The sequence below is a fragment of the Acanthochromis polyacanthus genome, chromosome 17, assembly GCF_021347895.1.
Source record: "Acanthochromis polyacanthus isolate Apoly-LR-REF ecotype Palm Island chromosome 17, KAUST_Apoly_ChrSc, whole genome shotgun sequence".
Lineage (NCBI taxonomy): Eukaryota > Metazoa > Chordata > Actinopteri > Pomacentridae > Acanthochromis > Acanthochromis polyacanthus.
Window position 1 is genome coordinate 27,517,568 of NC_067129.1, and position 20,737 is coordinate 27,538,304.

Below are 20,737 nucleotides of genomic sequence, written 5' to 3' on the forward strand. Positions count from 1 at the left end.
AACTACAACCGGAGGAGACGGTTCTGGACAGAGAAACCTGAAGAACGAGGACATGTTCTGTCTTCTGACAGGATGAGGAAACACCTTGAGAACACTGAGATGGAGTTCCTCCCAGCAGAAGACTGTTGTCTGTTCCAGTTAAAAACATTTAAACTAGCGGTGTCCAACATGCGGCCCGTTGGTCCAAAACCAGTCCTCCAGAGGGTCCAGTCCGGACATTTGGCTTCACGTTATTTGTCTTGTTTTATTGTCTGATTTTTGTCGTTTGTGTTTCCTTTTTTATCGCTTGTAACTTTTGTCTAATTATTATGTCTTTCTTGTTTGTAATGTTTCTCTTGTTTTTTGTCGTTTGGGCCTCATTTTTGTGATATTTTCTCGTGTTTATGTCATTTTTTGTCTCATTTTTGTCTCTTGTTTTTGTCGTTTTGTTTTCTCGTTTTTGTCGTTTTGTTTCTCGTATTTGTCGTTTTGTTTTGTTTCATGTTTTTGTCATTTTGTTTCTCGGTTTTGTCGTTTTGTTTCTCGTTTTTGTCGTTTGTTTCTTGTTTTGTCGTTTTGTTTCTCGTTTTGTCGTTTTGTTTCTAGTTTTTGTCGTTTTGTTCTAGTTTTGTCGTTTTTGTCGTTTTGTTTCTCGTTTTTGTCGTTTTTGTCGTTGTTTCTCGTTTTTTGTCGTTTTTGTCGTTTTTGTTTCTCGTTTTTGTCGTTTTGTTTCTCGTTTTGGTCGTTTTGTTTCTCGTTTTGTCGTTTTGTTTCTCGTTTTTGTCTGTTTGTTTCTCGCTTTTCGTTCGTTTCTCGTTTTTGTCGTTTGTTTCTCGTTTTGTCATTTTGTTTCTCGTTTTTGTCGTTTTGTTTTCTCGTTTTTGTCGTTTGTTTCTCGTTTTTGTCGTTTGTTTCTAGTTGTTGTCGTTTTGTTTCTCGTTTTTGTCGTTTTGTTTCTCATTTTTGTCGTTTTCTCTTTTGTCGTTTTGTTTCTCGTTTTGTCGTTTGTTCTCCTTTTTTGTCGTTTTCTAGTTTTGTCGTTTGTTCTCTGTTTATGTCGTTCTGTTCTCGTTTTTGTCGTTTGTTTCTCGTTTTTGTCGTTTTGTTTCATGTTTTGTCGTTTTGTTTCTCGTTTTTGTCTTTTGTTCTCGTTTTGCGTTTTGTTTCTCTAGTTTTGTCGTTTTGTTTCTAGTTTTTGTCGTTTGTTTCTCGTTTTTGTCGTTTTGTTTCTCGTTTTTGTCGTTTTGTTTCTCGGTTTTGTCGTTTTCTCGTTTTCTCGTTTGTTTCTCGTTTTTGTCGTTTGTTTCTCGTTTTTGTCGTTTTGTTTCTCGTTTTTGTCGTTTTGTTTCTCGTTTTTGTCGTTTTGTTCTCGTTTTTGTCGTTTGTTTCTCGTTTTTGTCGTTTTGTTTCTCGTTTTTGTCGTTTTGTTTCGGAGTTGTTGTCGTTTTGTTCTCGTTTTTGTCGTTTGTTTCTCGTTTTTGTCGTTTTCTCGTTTTTGTCGTTTTGTTTCTCGTTTTTGTCGTTTGTTTCTCCTTTTGTCGTTTTCTAGTTTTGTCGTTTTGTTTCTCGTTTATGTCGTTCTGTTTCTCGTTTTTGTCGTTGTTTCTCGTTTTTGTCATTTTGTTTCTCGTTTCTGTCGTTTTGTTTCTCGTTTCTGTCGTTTTGTTTCTCGTTTTTGTCGTTTTGTTTCTCGTTTTTGTCGTTTTGTTTCTCGTTTCTGTCGTTTTGTTTCTCGTTTTTGTCGTTTTGTTTTCTCGTTTTTGTCGTTTGTTTCTCGTTTTTGTCGTATTCTCGTTTTGTCGTTTTGTTTCTCGTTTTTGTCGTTTGTTTCTCGTTTTTGTCGTATTCTCGTTTTGTCGTTTTGTTTCTCGTTTTGTCGTTTTGTTTCTCGTTTTTGTCGTTTTGTTTCATGTTTTTTGTCATTTTGTTTCTCGTTTTTGTCGTTTTGTTTCTCGTTATTGTCGTTCTGTTTCTAGTTTTGTCGTTTTGTTTCTCGTTTTTGTCGTTTTGTTTCTAGTTTTGTCGTTTTTGTCGTTTTGTTTCTCGTTTTCTCGTTTTTGTCGTTTTGTTTCTCGTTTTTGACGTTTTGTTTCTAGTTTTTGACATTTTGTTTCATGTTTTTCTCATTTGTGTTTCCTTTTTTTATCGCTTTGTAACTTTTGTCTCATTATTATGTCTTTTTCTTGTTTGTAATGTTTCTCTTGTTTTTTGTCGTTTTGGGCCTCATTTTTGTGATATTTTCTCGTGTTTGTCATTTTTTGTCTCATTTTTGTCTCTTGTTTTTGTCGTTTGTTTCTCGTTTTTGTCGTTTGTTTCTCGGTTTTGTCGTTTTGTTTCTCGTTTTTGTCGTTTTGTTTCTCGTTTTTGTCGTTTTGTTCATGTTTTTGTCGTTTTGTTTCTCGTTTTTGTCGTTTTGTTTCTTGTTTTTGTCGTTTGTTTCTAGTTTTTTGTCGTTTTGTTTCTAGTTTTGTCGTTTTTGTCGTTTTGTTTCTCGTTTGTCGTTTTCTTGTTTTGTCGTTTTGTTTCTAGTTTTTGTCGTTTTGTTTCTAGTTTTTGTCGTTTTTGTCGTTTTGTTTCTCGTTGTCGTTTTCTTGTTTTGTCGTTTTTGTCGTTTTGTTTCTCGTTTTTGTCGTTTTCTCGTTTTTGTCGTTTTCTCGTTTTTGTCGTTTTGTTTCTCGTTTTTGTCGTTTTCTCGTTTTTGTCGTTTTCTCGTTTTTGTCGTTTTGTTCTCGTTTATGTCGTTTTGTTTCTCGTTTATGTCGTTCTGTTTCTCGTTTTTGCGTTTGTTTCTCGTTTTTGTCGTTTTGTTTCTCGTTTTTGTCATTTTCTCGTTTTGTCGTTTGTTTCTCGTTTTTGTCGTTTTTGTTTCTCGTTTTTGTCGTTTGTTTCTCGTTTTTGTCGTTTTGTTTCTCGTTTTTTGTCGTTTTGTTTCGAGTGTTGTCGTTTTGTTTCTCGTTTTTGTCGTTTTGTTTCTCGTTTTGTCGTTTTGTTTCTCGTTTTTGTCGTTTTCTCGTTTTTGTCGTTTTGTTTCTCGTTTTGTCGTGTGTTTCTCCTTTTGTCGTTTTCTAGTTTTGTCGTTTTGTTTCTCGTTTATGTCGTTCTGTTTCTCGTTTTTGTCGTTTGTTTCTCGTTTTGTCGTTTGTTTCTCGTTTTTGTCGTTTTCTCGTTTTTGTCGTTTTGTTTCTCGTTTTTGTCGTTTGTTTCTCCTTTTTGTCGTTTTGTTTCTCGGTTTTGTCGTTTTCTCATTTGTTACTCGTTTTTGTCGTTTGTTTCTCGTTTTGTCGTTTGTTTCTCGTTTTGTCGTTTGTTTCTCGTTTTTGTCGTTTTCTCGTTTTTGTCGTTTTCTCGTTTTGTCGTTTTGTTTCTCGTTTATGTCGTTTTGTTTCTCGTTTATGTCGTTCTGTTTCTCGTTTTGTCGTTTGTTTCTCGTTTTTGTCGTTTTGTTTCTCGTTTTTGTCATTTTCTCGTTTTGTCGTTTTGTTTCTCGTTTTGTCGTTTGTTTCTCGTTTTTGTCGTTTGTTTCTAGTTTTTGTCGTTTTGTTTCTCGTTTATGTCGTTTTGTTTCTCGTTTATGTCGTTCTGTTTCTCTGTTTTGTCGTTTGTTTCTCGTTTTTGTCGTTTTGTTTCTCGTTTTTGTCGTTTGTTTCTAGTTTTTGTCGTTTTTTTCTCGTTTTTGTCGTTTTGTTTTCCGTTTTTGTCGTTTTGTTTCTCGTTTTGTCGTTGGTTTCTCCGTTTTTGTCGTTTTGTTTCTCGGTTTGTCGTTTTCTCGTTTTCTCGTTTTTGTTTCTCGTTTTTTGGTCGTTTGTTTCTCGTTTTTGTCGTTTTGTTTCTCGTTTTTGTCGTTTTGTTTCTCGTTTTTGTGTTCTGTTTCGAGTTGTTGTCGTTTGTTTCTCGTTTTTGTCGTTTTGTTTCTCGTTTTTGTTCGTTTTCTCGTTTTTGTCGTTTTGTTTTCTCGTTTTTGTCGTTTGTTTCTCGTTTTTGTCGTTTGTTTCTCGTTTTTGTCGTTTTGTTTCTCGTTTTTGTCGTTTGTTCTCGTTTTTGTCGTTTTGTTTCTCGTTTTTGTCGTTTGTTTCTAGTTGTTGTCGTTTTGTTTCTAGTTTTTGTCGTTTTGTTACTCGTTTTTGTCGTTTTCTCGTTTTTGTCGTTTTGTTTCTCGTTTGTTTCTCCTTTTGTCGTTTTCTAGTTTTGTCGTTTTGTTTCTCGTTTTGTCGTATTCTCGTTTTTGTCGTTTTGTTTCTCGTTTTTGTCGTATTCTCGTTTTTGTCGTTTCTGTTTCTCGTTTTTGTCGTTTTGTTTCTCGTTTTTGTGGTTTTGTTTTCTCGTTTTTGACGTTTGTTTCTAGTTTTTGTCGTTTGTTTCATGTTTTTGTCGTTTGTTTCTCGTTTTTGTCATTTTGTTTCTAGTTTTTGTCGTTTTGTTTCTCGTTTTGGTCGTTTTGTTTCTTCGTTTTGGTCGTTTTGTTTCTAGTTGTTGTCGTTTTGTTTCTAGTTTTTGTCGTTTTTGTCGTTTTGTTACTCGTTTTTGTCGTTTTCTAGTTTTGTCGTTTGTTTCTCGTTTTGTCGTATTCTCGTTTTTGTCGTTTGTTTCTCGTTTTTGTCGTTTTGTTTCTCGTTTTGTCATTTTGTCGTTTTGTCGTTTGTTTCTCGTTTTGTCGTTTTGTTTCTCGTTTTTGTCGTTTTGTTTCTAGTTTTTGTCGTTTGTTTCTCGTTTTTGTCGTTTTGTTTCTCGTTTATGTCGTTTTGGTTTCTCGTTTATGTCGTTCTGTTTCTCGTTTTGTCGTTTGTTTTCGTTTTGTCGTTTTGTTTCTCGTTTTGTCGTTTTGTTTCTAGTTTTTGTCGTTTTTTTCTCGTTTTTGTCGTTTTGTTTCTCGTTTTTGTCGTTTTGTTTCTCGTTTTTGTCGTTTTGTTTCTCGTTTTTGTCGTTTTGTTTCTCGGTTTTGTCGTTTCTCGTTTCTCGTTTTGTTTCTCGTTTGTTTCTCGTTTTTGTCGTTTGTTTCTCGTTTTTGTCGTTTTGTTTCTCGTTTTTGTCGTTTTGTTTTCGTTTTTGTCGTTCTGTTTCAAGTTGTTGTCGTTTTGTTTCTCGTTTTTGTCGTTTTGTTTCTCGTTTTTGTCGTTTTCTCGTTTTTGTCGTTTTGTTTCTCGTTTTTGTCGTTTGTTTCTCGTTTTTGTCGTTTTGTTTCTCGTTTTGTCGTTTTGTTTCGAGTTGTTGTCGTTTTGTTTCTCGTTTTTGTCGTTTTGTTTTCTCGTTTTTGTCGTTTTCCTCGTTTTTGTCGTTTTGTTTCTCGTTTTTGTCGTTTGTTTCCTCCTTTTTGTCGTTTTCTAGTTTTGTCGTTTTGTTTCTCGTTTATGTCGTTCTGTTTCTCGTTTTTGTCGTTTGTTTCTCGTTTTTGTCGTTTTGTTTCTCGTTTTTGTCGTTTTTCGTTTTTGTCGTTTTGTTTCTCGTTTTGTCGTTTGTTTCTCCTTTTTGTCGTTTTGTTTCTCGGTTTTGTCGTTTCTCATTTTGTTACTCGTTTTTGTCGTTGTTTCTCGTTTTTGTCGTTTTGTTTCTCGTTTTGTCGTTTGTTTCTCGTTTTTGTCGTTTTCTCGTTTTTGTCGTTTTCTCGTTTTTGTCGTTTTGTTCTCGTTTATGTCGTTTTGTTTCTCGTTTATGTCGTTCTGTTCTCGTTTTTGTCGTTTGTTTCTCGTTTTTTTCGTTTTGTTTCTCGTTTTTGTCATTTTCTCGTTTTGTCGTTTTGTTTCTCGTTTTGTCGTTTTGTTTCTCGTTTTGTCGTTTTGTTTCTAGTTTTTGTCGTTTTGTTTCTCGTTTTTGTCGTTTTGTTTCTCGTTTATGTCGTTTTGTTTCTCGTTTATGTCGTTCTGTTTCTCGTTTTTGTCGTTTGTTTCTCGTTTTTGTCGTTTTGTTTCTCGTTTTTGTCGTTTTGTTTCTAGTTTTGTCGTTTTTTTCTCGTTTTGTCGTTTTGTTTCTCGTTTTGTCGTTTGTTTCTCGTTTTTGTCGTTTTGTTTCTCGTTTTGTCGTTTTGTTTCTCGTTTTGTCGTTTTCTCGTTTTCTCGTTTTGTTCTCGTTTTTGTCGTTTGTTTCTCGTTTTTGTCGTTTTGTTTCTCGTTTTTGTCGTTTTGTTTCTCGTTTTTGTCGTTCTGTTTCGAGTTGTTGTCGTTTTGTTTCTCGTTTTTGTCGTTTTGTTTCTCGTTTTGTCGTTTTCTCGTTTTTGTCGTTTTGTTTCTCGTTTTTGTCGTTTGTTTCTCGTTTTTGTCGTTTTGTTTCTCGTTTTTGTCGTTTGTTCTCCTTTTTGTCGTTTCTAGTTTTGTCGTTTTGTTTCTCGTTTATGTCGTTCTGTTTCTCGTTTTTGTCGTTTGTTTCTCGTTTTTGTCGTTTTGTTTCTCGTTTTTGTCGTTTTCTCGTTTTTGTCGTTTTGTTTCTCGTTTTTGTCGTTTGTTTCTCCTTTTTGTCGTTTTGTTTCTCGGTTTTGTCGTTTTCTCATTTTGTTACTCGTTTTTGTCGTTTGTTTCTCGTTTTTGTCGTTTTGTTTCTCGTTTTTGTCGTTTGTTTCTCGTTTTTGTCGTTTTGTTTCTCGTTTTTGTCATTTTCCGTTTTGTCGTTTTGTTTCTCGTTTTGTCGTTTGTTTCTCGTTTTGTCGTTTGTTTCTCGTTTTGTCGTTTGTTTCTCGTTTTTGTCGTTTTGTTTCTCGTTTTTGTCGTTTTCTTTCTCGTTTTTGTCGTTTGTTTCTCGTTTTTGTCGTTTTGTTTCTCGTTTTGGTCGTTTTGTTTCTCGTTTATGTCGTTTTGTTTCTCGTTTATGTCGTTTTGTTTCTCGTTTTTGTCGTTTTGTTTATTGTTTTTGTCGTTTTGTTTCTAGTTTTTGTCGTTTTTGTCGTTTTGTTTCTCGTTTGTCGTTTTCTTGTTTTGTCGTTTTGTTTCTCGTTTTGTCGTTTTGTTTCTCGGTTTTGTCGTTTTGTTTCTCGTTTATGTCGTTCTGTTTCTCGTTTTTGTCGTTTGTTTCTCGTTTTTGTCGTATTCTCGTTTTTGTCGTTTTGTTTCTCGTTTCTGTCGTTTTGTTTCTCGTTTTTGTCGTTTTGTTTCATGTTTTGTCGTTTTGTTTCTCGTTTTTGTCGTTTTGTTTCTCGTTTTGTCGTTTTGTTTCTAGTTTTTGTCGTTTTGTTTCTAGTTTTTGTCGTTTGTTTCTCGTTTTGTCGTTGTTTCTCGTTTTTGTCGTTTTGTTTCTCGGTTTTGTCGTTTCTCGTTTTCTCGTTTTCTCGTTTTGTTTCTCGTTTTTGTCGTTTGTTTCTCGTTTTTGTCGTTTTGTTTCTCGTTTTTGTCGTTTTGTTTCTCGTTTTTGTCGTTTTTTCTCGTTTTTGTCGTTTTGTTTCTCGTTTTTGTCGTTTTGTTTCGAGTTGTTGTCGTTTTGTTTCTCGTTTTTGTCGTTTTGTTTCTCGTTTTTGTCGTTTTCTCGTTTTTGTCGTTTTGTTTCTCGTTTTTGTCGTTTGTTTCTCGTTTTGTCGTTTTGTTTCTCGTTTTTGTCGTTTTGTTTCGAGTTGTTGTCGTTTTGTTTCTCGTTTTTGTCGTTTTGTTTCTCGTTTTTGTCGTTTTCTCGTTTTTGTCGTTTTGTTTCTCGTTTTTGTCGTTTGTTTCTCCTTTTTGTCGTTTTCTAGTTTTGTCGTTTGTTTCTCGTTTATGTCGTTCTGTTTCTCGTTTTTGTCGTTTGTTTCTCGTTTTTGTCGTTTTGTTTCTCGTTTTGTCGTTTTCTCGTTTTTCGTTTTGTTTTCGTTTTTGTCGTTTGTTTCTCCTTTTTGTCGTTTTCTAGTTTTGTCGTTTTGTTTCTCGTTTATGTCGTTCTGTTTCTCGTTTTTGTCGTTTGTTTCTCGTTTTTGTCGTTTTGTTTCTCGTTTCTGTCGTTTTGTTTCTCGTTTCTGTCGTTTTGTTTCTCGTTTTTGTCGTATTCTCGTTTTGTCGTTTTGTTTCTCGTTATTGTCGTTCTGTTTCTAGTTTTTGTCGTTTTGTTTCTCGTTTTTGTCGTTTTGTTTCTAGTTTTGTCGTTTTTGTCGTTTTTGTCGTTTTGTTTCTCGTTTTTCTCGTTTTTGTCGTTTTGTTTCTCGTTTTTGACGTTTTGTTTCTAGTTTTTGACATTTTGTTTCATGTTTTCTCATTTGTGTTTCCTTTTTTTATCGCTTTGTAACTTTTGTCTCATTATTATGTCTTTTTCTTGTTTGTAATGTTTCTCTTGTTTTTTGTCGTTTTGGGCCTCATTTGTGATATTTTCTCGTGTTTGTCATTTTTTGTCTCATTTTTGTCTCTTGTTTTTGTCGTTTGTTTCTCGTTTTTGTCGTTTTGTTTCTCGTATTTGTCGTTTTGTTTTGTTTCATGTTTTTGTCATTTTGTTTCTCGGTTTGTCGTTTTGTTCTCGGTTTTGTCGTTTTGTTTCTCGTTTTTGTCGTTTGTTTCTCGTTTTTGTCGTTTGTTTCATGTTTTTGTCGTTTTGTTTCTCGTTTTTGTCGTTTTGTTTCTAGTTTTTGTCGTTTTTGTCGTTTTGTCGTTTTGTCGTTTTCTCGTTTTTGTCGTTTGTTTCTCGTTTTTGTCGTTTGTTTCTAGTTTTTGTCTTTGTCTCGTTTGTCGTTTTTTTCTCGGTTTGTCGTTTGTTTCGCTTTGTCGTTTCGTTTTGTTACTCGTTTTTGTCGTTGTTTCTCGTTTTTGTCGTTTTGTTTCTCGTTTTTGTCGTTTGTTTCTCGTTTTGTCGTTTTGTTTCTCGTTTTTGTCGTTTGTTCTCGTTTTTGTCGTTTGTTTCTCGTTTTTTGTGTTTGTTTCTCGTTTTGTCGTTTGGTTTCTAGTTGTTGTCGTTTTGTTTCTAGTTTTGTCGTTTTTGTCGTTTGTTACTCGTTTTTGTCGTTTTCTCGTTTTTGTCGTTTTGTTTCTCGTTGTTTCTCCTTTTTGTCGTTTTCTAGTTTTGTCGTTTTGTTTTCTCGTTTTGTCGTATTCTCGTTTTTTGTCGTTTTGTTTCTCTTTTGTCCGTATTCTCGTTTTGTCGTTTTGTTCTCGTTTTTGTCGTTTGTTTTCTCGTTTTTGTCGTTTTTTCTCGTTTTTGACGTTTTGTTTCTAGTTTTTGTCGTTTGTTTCATGTTTTTGTCGTTTGTTTCTCGTTTTTGTCATTTGTTTCTAGTTTTTTGTCATTTGTTTTCTAGTTTTTTGTCGTTTGTTCTCGTTTTGGTCGTTTGTTCTCGTTTTTGTCGTTGTTTCTAGTTGTTTGTCGTTTTGTTTCTAGTTTTTGTCGTTTTTGTCGTTTTGTTACTCGTTTTTGTCGTTTTTCCTCTGTTTTGTCGTTTTGTTTCCGTTGTTTTCCCTTTTGTCGTTTTCTAGTTTTGTCGTTTTGTTTATCTCGGTTTTTGCATTTCTCGTTTTGATCGTTTTGTTTCTCGTTTTTGTCGTATTCTCGTTTTTGTCGTTTTGTTTCTCGTTTTTGTCGTTTGTTTCTCGTTTTTGTTGTCTGTTTCTAGTTTTTGTCTTGTTTTTCGTTTTTGTCATTTTTGTTTCTCGTTTTGTCGTTTGTTTCTCGTTTTTGTCGTTTGTTTCTCGTTTTTGTCATTTTGTTTTCTCGTTTTTGACGTTTTTGTTTCTAGTTTTGCGTTTGTTTCATGTTTTGTCGTTTTGTTTCTCTGTTTTTGTCATTGTCTTTCTAGTTTCTTGTCATTTTGTTCTAGTTTTTGTCGTTTGTTCTCGTTTTTGTCGTTTGTTTCCGTTTTGTTTCTCGTTTTTTCGTTTTGTTTCTCGTTTGTTGTTCTTTCTAGTTTTGTCTTGTTTTCGTTTTGTCATTTTGTTTCTCGTTTTTGTCGTTTTGTTTCTCGTTTTGTCGTTTGTGTTCTCGTTTTTGTCGTTTTGTTTCTCGTTTTTGTCATTTTGTTTCTCGTTTTTGACGTTTTGTTTTCTAGTTTTGCGTTTTGTTTCATGTTTTGTCGTTTTTGTTTCATGTTTTTGTCGTTTTGTTTCATGTTTTTGTCGTTTTGTTTCTCGTTTTTGTCGTTGTTTCTCGGTTTTGTCATTTTGTTTAATGTTTTTGTCGTTTGTTTCTCGTTTTTGTCATTTTGTTCATGTTTTTGTCGTTTTGTTTCTCATTTTTGTCATTTTGTTTCTAGTTTTTGTCGTTTGTTTCTCGTTTTTGTCGTTTTGTTTCTCGTTTTGTCGTTTTGTTTCTCGTTTTTGTCGTTCTGTTTCTTAGTTTTTGTCTTGTTTTCGTTTTGTCATTTTGTTTCTCGTTTTGTCATTTTGTTTCATGTTTGGTCGTTTTGTTTAATGTTTTTGTCGTTTGTTCTTGTTTTGTCGTTTTGTTTAATGTTTTTGTCGTTTATGTTTCCTCCTTGTCTCGCTTATGTTTTTTGTCTCATTTCATCATTTTGTGTTTGCTTTATTCGTTGTTTTGTTTCTTTTTTGTATTTTTTTGTCTTGTTTGTGTTGTCTATATTTTGTCCTTTTAAGTCTTTTAATGTTTTTTTGTCACATTTTGGTGAGTTTGCATCCCACTTTAATAGTTTTTAAAAGACAAAGCATCTCTTACAATGTACTGTTCGAAAATCAGCTATAAACTCCTGAATGTCTAGATGTTTACAGATGTTTATTCTATGAATCTGCACCAACATTTAACAATAATCAGATGAACTGTGATTATTTCTGTCATTTTTCTAAACATTATTTGTCCATAAAGTCATTAAAGATAAACTCTAGATCAAACATCACAGACTGCTTTTTTCCAGAATACAGAACATTTTGCTGAGCAGACTAAAACCACCTGAAAGGAAAGTTTCCGTGTCCAGATGTTATCTCCTAGAAGCTGAAGCTTCAGGAGGAATTAATTAGAGATAGAAGAAGAGAGAGCTGCTGATTCTGCAGAAGCAGAGTTTGTTCTCTGCGTTCACAGTCCGGCTTCTTCTGTGCTCCTTATTCCCATCGTTATCGCTGTTTGTCCGTTCAATTGACCTTTACCGGTAAATTTCCTTCCTCCTCTTCTCTGTCACTAAATCATCCTCCTGGGGTTTACAGTCGACACCAAAAGGATTATTTCAGTAAAAGTTGAATGAAACAAACTAGCATTAAGATCCTGTAACCTTCAGTTCACATCAACAAACAGGAAATCACCTCTAGATGTTTACATTTCCGCCCTACGGCGTGACAGAACTCTATTTTCAGCCTGACACGGTACGCTGGGGAGACATGTTCTGTCTCGTCTTTGTCATGTTCCGTCTCGTCTTGTCATGTTCCGTCTCGTCTTTGTCATGTTCCGTCTCGTCTTGCCATGTTCCGTCTCGTCTTTGCCATGTTCCGTCTCGTCTTTGCCATGTTCCGTCTCGTCTTTGTCATGTTTCGTCTCGTCTTTGTCATGTTCCGTCTCGTCTTTGTCATGTTCCGTCTCGTCTTTGTCATGTTCCGTCTCGTCTTTGCCATGTTCCGTCTCGTCTTTGCCATGTTCCGTCTCGTCTTTGCCATGTTCCGTCTCGTCTTTGTCATGTTCCGTCTCGTCTTTGCCATGTTCCGTCTCGTCTTTGCCATGTTCCGTCTCGTCTTGTCATGTTTCCGTCTCGTCTTTGTCATGTTCCGTCTCGTCTTTGCCATGTTCCGTCTCGTCTTTGTCATGTTCCGTCTCTTCTTTGTCATGTTCCGTCTCGTCTTTGTCATGTTCCGTCTCTTCTTTGTCATGTTCCGTCTCGTCTTTGTCATGTTCCGTCTCGTCTTTGTTCATGTTCCTCTCGTCTTTGTCATGTTCCGTCTCGTCTTTGTCATGTTCCGTCTCGTCTTTGCCATGTTTCCGTCTCGTCTTTGTCATGTTCCGTCTCTTCTTTGTCATGTTCCGTCTCTTCTTTGTCATGTTCCGTCTCGTCTTTGCCATGTTCCGTCTCGTCTTGTCATGTTCCGTCTCGTCTTTGTCATTTTGTGTCTCCTTTTGGTGTTTTGTGCCTTGCTTTGTAATATTTTGTCGTGTTTGTGTTGCTTTTGTCATTTTTTTTGCTTTTTTTTGTTTTGTTTCTGTTTTTGCCATTTTGTTTTTGTTGTTTCTTTTTTCTCTTGCTTGTGTTTTTTGTTATGTTTTGTCATTTTATTTTTATTTACTCGTTGGTTTGTGTAGCGTTTTTGTTATTCTGTAGCTTTTTGTCTATTTTTGTCGTTTTGTGTCTCATTTTTGTAATATTTTGGCTCTTTCTTTATTGTTTTTGTCTGATTTTGTTGTTTGTCTCATCTTTTTGTCGTTTTGTGTTTCCGTTTTGTCTTGCTTGTGTCTTCTGTCATCTCATTTTTTGTTTTACTCGTTGGTTTGTGTAGCTTTTCTGTCGCTTTGTCTCATTTTTCGTCTTTTTGTGTCGTTTGTCCATTTGTAAAGTTTTTGTCAGATGCCGGTTTTGTTTTGTGTCATTCGTCTCAACCACAAAATTCTGCGACAGAGCAAAACATCCGCCGTCTGGTAAATCAGCAGCTTTCTGAGGATGGCTTTAGACTCATTTTCATCAAAACTCTGCAACAGTGAAGAGCAGCTCCAGTACTTTTCTTTATATTATGACTGGTAAAAGGATTCCAGGAGACTTAGTCATTTTTAGGGTTCTCACCAGGATTTTTTTTTACAGCGTAATGGCAGGGACGGCCCGACACTATGCGCATGCGCAATAGCCTTCATTAAATCTGGCGAGAGGCCGGCCCAGATGTCAGCCAATGAGCGTCACGCAGATGCTCCAAATGCTCGTGATTTAGGTCACTATTCAACATACATGGCATCACGGAAACAACCGAGACATGCTAATTGTAACCCCCAGATTGGAAGCGACTCTTAATTTTAGACGGGAACGAGTCAATCGACAGGAAAGTACGGCTGAGGTGGGGAGACATAAATGAACCTAGACAGGCACCCAGTCGATAAAAACAAACGCACATGGCGTTATCTGTCAAAATAACTCTCTTTCACAGCGCCAACTGCCCCAAAAAAGAAGTTTTCTCACATAAATATGGAAATATTACGCAAGCAAATGCGCTCAAAACACAATACCACAACTTGAAAGGCAGCGTAGCGGCCCTAATCGCAGCGTAATCTTTTAGACTGACAGCGTAACGGCCCGTTACGCTGAAATGCGCTGGCGAAAACCCTGCATTTTCCATCACAGTTTAACTGTTTTAGGTCTTTTTACAGCCACATTCCATCACATTTTCGTCATTTTACATCTGTTCTGGTGGTTTTGTGTCACTTTTGATCATTTTATGTGTTTTTGTGGTTGTTTTGCGTCACATTTTGATAATTTTGTGTTAGATTTTGGTTATTTGACATCTTTTTATGGTTATTTTGTTTCACTTTTGGTCGTTTTGTCTCACATCTTGGTAATTTTGCACAGTATTTTAATTGTTTTATGTGATATTATAGTCCTGCAACATCGCATTTTGGTCATTTTATGTCTTTTTATGGTTGCCTTGTGTCCCATTTTGATAATTTTGTGTTACATTTTGGTTGTTTGACATCTTTTTATGGTTATTTTGGTCATATTTGGACATTTTACATCTTTGTGGTAATTTTGGTAAAATTGGTAATTTTGCACGGTGTTTTAATTGTTTTATATTATAGTCCTGCTACATCACGTTTTCGTCATTTTATGGTTGCCTTGTGTCGCATTTTGCTAATTTTGTGTTACATTGTGGTTGTTTTACATCTTTTTCTGGTTGTTTTTGGTCATATTTGGACATTTTCTATGCTTCTGTGGTGATTTGTGTCACACTGGCTGTTTTACATCATGTTTCCTCAGATGTTAAACTGAAGTGATGTCGCCTCCTTATCCTGTAGATGTTTCTCCAAACATGTGTTGATCCTGGAGGCAGACGTGATAAAATGTGAGTGGTGTTGTAGAGAAGCTGCTTGGTTCAGTTTGTTCTCACTCCGGTTCCACTAAACATGAATAAATAAACAGACTGAACCTGAAGCTCCGTTAAACATGATGAAGTACAGCAGCAGCATGAAGGGGACAGATTAAAGGAAAAACCTCTGGTCTGCACCGACATCCAGCTGGATGGTAGAAGTTACTGCAAACAGCTTCAGGACAGAGGAACGCAACACAGTCAGTAAACTAAAGGACCTTAAGTCAGGACATTCTGCCCTTCTTCAAACCTGCACCGGACTCATTCTCACGTCCAAACACCGAGTCTCATGTGAAGGACAAAACCACGTAGAGTTAAAAACTGAACCAACACCAGCAGAAAGACAAACTGAAGCAAGCTGAACCAGGGTAAAAAGGAGGCTATTTGGCTGAGTTCATCCAATAAAACGACAAAAAACAAGACCAACAAGATGTAAAAAATCACACAACACAAGACAAATCAGACACAGAATGTCAAAAAAGAGAAGAAAACTGACAAAAAGACAAACAACATGACCACAGGGAGAATAAGACAGCAAAAAAGCTGACGGAAAATGACAGAATGGAGACAAAAATTACAAAAATGGGCACAAATCAACAAAAAACTGAGAAAAAAGAAAAACAAGAAGCAAAATGACAAAAAAAGAGACACAAAATGACAAAAACGAGACACAAAATGACAAAAACAAGTTCCAAAATGACAAAAATGAGTCACAAAATGACAAAAAGAGAGAAAACGACAAACATGAGACAAAATGACAAAAACAAGACAAAAAACGAACAAAAAAAGACACAAAATGACAAAAAAGAGACGCAAAATGACAAAAACGAGACAAAAAACGAACAAAACAAGACACAAAATGACAAAAAGAGACACAAAATGACAAAAACAAGACGCAAAACAACAACAGTGAGAAAAAACTGTCCCAAAGACAAACAAAACAAAACTGACGTAAAATGAAAGAATGGAGACACAGCATGAGATAAACCAACCGAAAGCAGTCAGTGACATCAGAGCGGCTGTGCTGTGATTGGCTGCAGGACTTACAGGCGTAGGTCATGGCAAAGCTGCTGCTGGTGTCCACCATGTCCACCTGGGGAACCAGTTTAGGAACGTCCTGGTTCTGGGCCAGAGCAAACCGGAACACCTCGTACTCATGAGAACCGGTGGGGAAAAGACCTCCTGTTGGAAAAGCACAGAGTTAGAGGAACCAAGAAGAACCTCCAGAGAACCAAGAAGGAACCAAACACTGAGAAGAACCTCCAGAGAACCAAGAAGGAACCAAACACTGAGAAGAACCTCCAGAGAACCAAGAAGGAACCAAACACTGAGAAGAACCTCCAGAGAACCAAGAAGGAACCAAACACTGAGAAGAACCTCCAGAGAACCAAGAAGGAATGTTTATGTCTTTTTATGCTGTTATTTTGTCTTTTTGTTCACTTTGCACCATATTTTAATTGTTTTATGTCTTTTTATGGTCACCTTGAATCAGATTTTGCTCATTTTACATCTTTTTGTGATGTTCTGAGTCACGTTGTGGTAATTCTGCACCATATTTTAATTGTTTTATGTCTTTTTATGGTCACCTTGCATCCTATTTTGGTGATTTTACGTCTTTGTGTGTCAGTTTTGTATCATATTGTGATGATTTTGTGCGGTGGTCTCCACAGGGCTGTGAATAAAATCAGAATCTCTTCTCTTGCTGTGATTGCGGCTGAAAGCCTCTTCTATGGAGCTATTTTCAGCGAAACGCTTTGAGAGATAAATGATCTGAACACTTCAGCTGATCAACCCTCTTCTGTCTCTGCACAAACTCAAGCGTTCATTTAGGAAAAACTGCCGAGACTCTTCAGAATCACCGCCGTTTGGTCTGAAGAGGTCGAGGAAACAAACTCACTCCAGTTTTAGCTCCTCTCAGACCTCCAGAACCAGCTGACAGACACACATTTAAAGTCCTTTAACAAACAAAACCCAAATATTCTCTCCTGTTCACTGAATGTAGTAAGCTTTAACATTCATTGCTGTTAATAAATATTCTACAAGTCTGCTCTTTATTATCAGTTGATCAGAAAATTTATTTTCTGGTTCAAAAATGACCACAAAAACATTACAGAACCAAAGAAAAGCTGCTAATCTGTCTCTATACCCATTAAAACTACAAAATATGCCCACAAAACTACAAAACATACCAGAAAACTAAAAAATATACACTCAAAACTAAAAAATACACCCACAAAATTACAAAAAATACACTCAAAATTTAAAAATATACCCACAAAACTACAAAATACACTCAAACTACAAAATATACCAGAAAACTAAAAAATATACACTCAAAACTAAAAAAATATGCAAACAACACTACAAAATGTACCACAAAACTCCAAAATTACCCTGGTTTATCCTGCTGTGTTTTTTGTGCAGCTAGCCGTTAGCTTCGGGACTTAGCTTCGCTGCGAAGCTAGCGGCTAGCGGCTAAGCTAAGTAGCCGTCGTGCTAGCAGCCACATCGTCACTTTAAAACCATAAAAAAATTCGCCACACACTCGCCTATTATTAGCGATAACTCACCACCATATGCTTACAGACTCTGTACCTTAAACTCATTTCTGTGCAGCCAAGTTTTTTTATTCCTCATGAAGTCGTTAATCCATTTCAAAAGTGTTTGCCACGCCCTTACAGAACCAACACTGAGGATCTAAAATGTTTTGTTCACAAAAAAACCAAAGCTACTGGTGCCTGCATAGCTCAATGAGTAAAGCAAGGAGCTAGTCCACGTTGCAGTGGCGTGGGTTCGATTCCTGCTCCCAGTCCTTTTGCTGCTTGTCTCTCCCCGACTCTTCTTCCCTGTTTCCTGTCTGCCTCCTACTTTGCCTATCTCAGCAAAAGGCCAAAAAATAGCTTTAAAAAAGAAAAAAAAACTGGAAATACTTCGCTTAAATGACTTTACTGTGACAGCAGTTGCAATAATAATTAATTAGAACATTATTAGTTTTAATCCTTTAATCATTTGGTCAGACGAAGACATTCAGTCTTCATTAATATTTTATTTTCTGTGATTTTATTCAATTTTATATGCAGTTTAAAGAGGTGCTCTCATTTCCAGATGTTTATGTTGTCAGACAGCAGAAGGAGGATGAACATGCTAACATGCTAATCAGCGTTAGCTTCATTTAAATACTGATTTTATAATGTCATCCAGCAGCAAATGCAGCAGTTAAAAACATTCATGCAGATTAACTGTAAAATGATCCTCAGAACGTCTCATTCATGTGTCAGACGGAGAGTCTTCTTCCTGAAGGGGGCGGAGCCAGCAGTAGTTCATTTAAAGCTACAGAGAATTTAGAATAAAACCTTGAAGTTCTGAGGATTGTAAATTAGTGAAATTATAAATTTAAAGTAATTTCTAGACGAGGACAAGTTGTTTTGATGATAAAGTAAAATACTAGATTGTTCTTTGTTCTTCTGTCATTTTTTTTCCCATATTTTTTTTTGGGGGGGGTTGTCATGTGTCCGTTGTTTTATGGTTTTGTACTTTTTGTCTCGTTTTTTTTCATGTCGTTTGTCTCATATTTTTGTCATTTGCTGATTATTTTGTCATTTTGTGTTTTGTGTATCAGTATTGTCGTTTTGTGGGGTTTTGTCTTTGTATCATTGTGTTTTGTGTTGTTGGTCTATTTTTAATCATTTTTGTCTCGTTTATGTTGTTTGTTGATTTTTTAGTTGCTTTGTAAGTTTTGTTGTCAAATATTTGTTTTTTTGTTTTGTGTTGTTTGTCTAATTTTTTTTGTCATTTTTGTAACGTGTTCTCTTGTTCTTGTTTGTTGTCTGACTTGTCGTTTGTCTTATGCGTTTGTCGTTTCGTTTCTCGGTTTTGTCGGTTTGTGCTTTTGTCTTTTTTGTTTCCTATTTTTGGTGTTTTGTATTTTTCATCTTTTTTTCATTTTCTGTCTCCTTTTTGTCTTTTTGTGTCTCGTTTTTTTGATTTTATGTCTCCTTTTTGTCATTTTGTGTCTCCTTTTTGTCTTTTTGTGTCTCGTTTTTTTCATTTTCTGTCTCCTTTTTGTCTTTTTGTGTCTCGTTTTTTTCATTTTCTGTCTCCTTTTTGTCTTTTTGTGTCTCGTTTTTTTCATTTTCTGTCTCCTTTTTGTCTTTTTGTGTCTCCTTTTTGTCTTTTTGTGTCTCGTTTGTCATTTTGTGTCTCGTTTGTCATTTTGTGTCTCGTTTGTCATTTTGTGTCTCGTTTTTGCCATATTGTGTCATTTCTGTCATTTTGTGTCTCGTTTTAGTTATTTCATGGCTTGTTTTTGTTCGTTTTGTGTCTCGTTTTAGTTATTTCATGGCTTGTTTTTGTTCGTTTTGTGTCTCGTTTCTCTTGTTTTATGTGATTTTTGTCTAATTTCTCTTGCTTTTGTGTTTCTGTGGTGGTACGACTGGTTTTAGGAGCCACCGATGATGTTTATCTCTTTTTGATTTGTGCATTTTAAAAACAGGCAGGAGTTTGGGGGGTTGATGGGAATCTGTCAGATAAAGCAGCAGGAGGAGCGACGTGAAGCTTTATGATGGGAAATAAAGTGAAAACAGGTCAGATTAGTTCAAACTGTGGTGGTAAAGAATCCCAGTTACATCCATGTTTGACCTCGCGTGTCTAAAAGTGCCGACATTATTGGAATAGTAGATGATTTATTCATCAGCGGCTGGAAGAAGTCCATCTGCTGTGACAGAAGGTTCCTCTAGTGCAACAGAAACAACCAGTGTTGGTGCTTTTTAACGCTGCAGCAGCCACTTTATTAGGAACCAGATCCCATTAAAACTTCATTCTGACTCACAGGAGGTTCGTCTAAACCAGGAGACCAGGAAGATCTTAGTCCAGGACCTGATCTCCAGTAAAACCAGTAAAACCACAGCAGAGTAACCACAGTTTATCATTTCCACATTACAACTTCCAGAGAGTCTACAAACGACATGACGCAAAACAAAAAACAGACAAAAATTTAATTAAAAAGTTATAAAATGACTAAAGAGTTACACAGACAAGAAAAAATATTTCAAAAACAAGACGCAAAATGACAAATATGTTACAGAAAATTGACAAATGACAAAAATAAGACAAAAAATGACACAAATGAGAAAGAAAATGACAAAAACTAGACACAAAATGACAAAAACGAGGCAAAAATGACGAAAAAATACAAAGAAAATGACAAAAACAAGACACAAAATGACAAAAAAATTACACAAACGAGACAATATTGCAAAAATGATACACAAAATGATGGACAAACAACAAAAACGAGATAAAAATGACAAAAACGACACAAAATGAAAAAACGATACACAAAATGACAAAGAAAATGACAAAAGTGAGAAACAAATGACAAGTTAGACAACAAAAAGACTAAAAATTACACAAAAAAGTTACAAAACACCAAAAAATGGACAAAAAACACAAAAGAGACAAAAAAGCAACAAATAACGCATAACACAAAATGACAAAAACGTGGGACAAACGACAAACGTCAGACAAAAGAAAGATCAAAAACAAGACAAAATATTACAAAAATGAGAAATGAAATTACAAAAACAAAACAAAAGTGACCAGTCAGACAAAAAGAGACTGAAAATTAGACAAAACAGTTGTACAACGCCAAAAAATGGACAAACGAGACAAAAAGCAACAAAAATGAGACACAAAAAGACAAAAGCAAAAAAAAAATGACAAAAAGTGAGACAACCAACACAACACACACAAAAAAACATTTTTCTCATTTTGTGTCTTATTTTTGATTTTTGTCTATTTTTTCTCATTTTAATCAAATTTTTGACTCATTTTTGACTCCGTTTTCTCATTTTGTGTCTTGTTTTTGTCTCATTTTGTCTAATTTTTGTCATTTTCATATTGTTTTTTCTCATTTTTGTGTCATGTTTTGTCTCATTTTTCTAATTTTTTCTCATTTTGGGCCTCATTTTTCCTCATTTTTCATCTTACTGTCCTCCTTTTGTGTCTTAGAGGTTGTGACATTCTCCAAACAAACATTTTCTGGTCTCAGCTTCTCAATCATCACAGTTTGGAATCATTTGGACAAAAATGAATTCTAATTGAAGTCGGTCAGCTGAGCCTGTTGTTAACGTTTCTCAGATTAAACTGAATAAAATGATCCTTAACAGAACAGAAATCATTTAAAAACAACCAGAGGATGCATCAGTGACAATCTACATTCATACATATAACAACATGTATTACAGCTCAATGATTATTTACCAATAAACTCATTAAACACCGTACAAAACACAAATCTATGAAGATTTTAATGATAAATGTCACTCATGTTCATATAATATCAACATTCTAAGAATAAGTATTAATTATTCTGATCAATAAGTCATCATATTCTGTGACTCGTATTAATTCTAATCTGTGATTCTTTCTAAATTAATATTTCAATCATCCCAAAGATCAACAATAATCAATAATATTCACCTATAGCTCTGTCCATGGTGCTGATTCCTCACATTCATAATCAGTTACAACTATTATTGATCATCTGTTTGAGGTTTTGAGTCATTGATTTCAGGAATCCTTTTCTTTATCATAATAATCAATAACAATCAATAATCATTAGCATGCATGCGATTAATAATCAGTACCAATAATCACTGATTAGATTATGGTGTAAAAATCACAACGATCACGAATAACCAATAATAATTAATAATAGTCATGTGACTCTGTCTGAACTTGTGATTCTTTCATTTCTGTCTCTAATCATGTTGAGTCTAATAATCAATAACTACAGCAATAATCAATAATAATCTTATCTGACTCTGTCTAAGGTGTATATTCTAATGATCAATAATGATCAGTAATAATCAATAATATTCCAGCTCCCTGAACAA

General features: G+C 35.2%; 1 protein-coding gene across 9 annotated transcripts in view; it reads right to left on the reverse strand.

Moving 5' to 3' along the window:
- gria1b (glutamate receptor, ionotropic, AMPA 1b) overlaps positions 1 to 20,737 on the reverse strand; it is a 120,209-nt gene that overhangs the window by 98,782 nt on the left and 690 nt on the right. For all 9 annotated transcript variants that reach the window (XR_007937297.1, XR_007937294.1, XR_007937295.1 and 6 more), the window contains exon 2: positions 14,889 to 15,023. Coding sequence is in view for 5 of the 9 variants with exons in the window: in XM_051937964.1 (XP_051793924.1) it covers positions 14,889 to 15,023 (135 nt within the window). In the remaining 4 variants the exon portion in view is untranslated. The remainder of the gene's footprint in view (positions 1 to 14,888; positions 15,024 to 20,737) is intronic.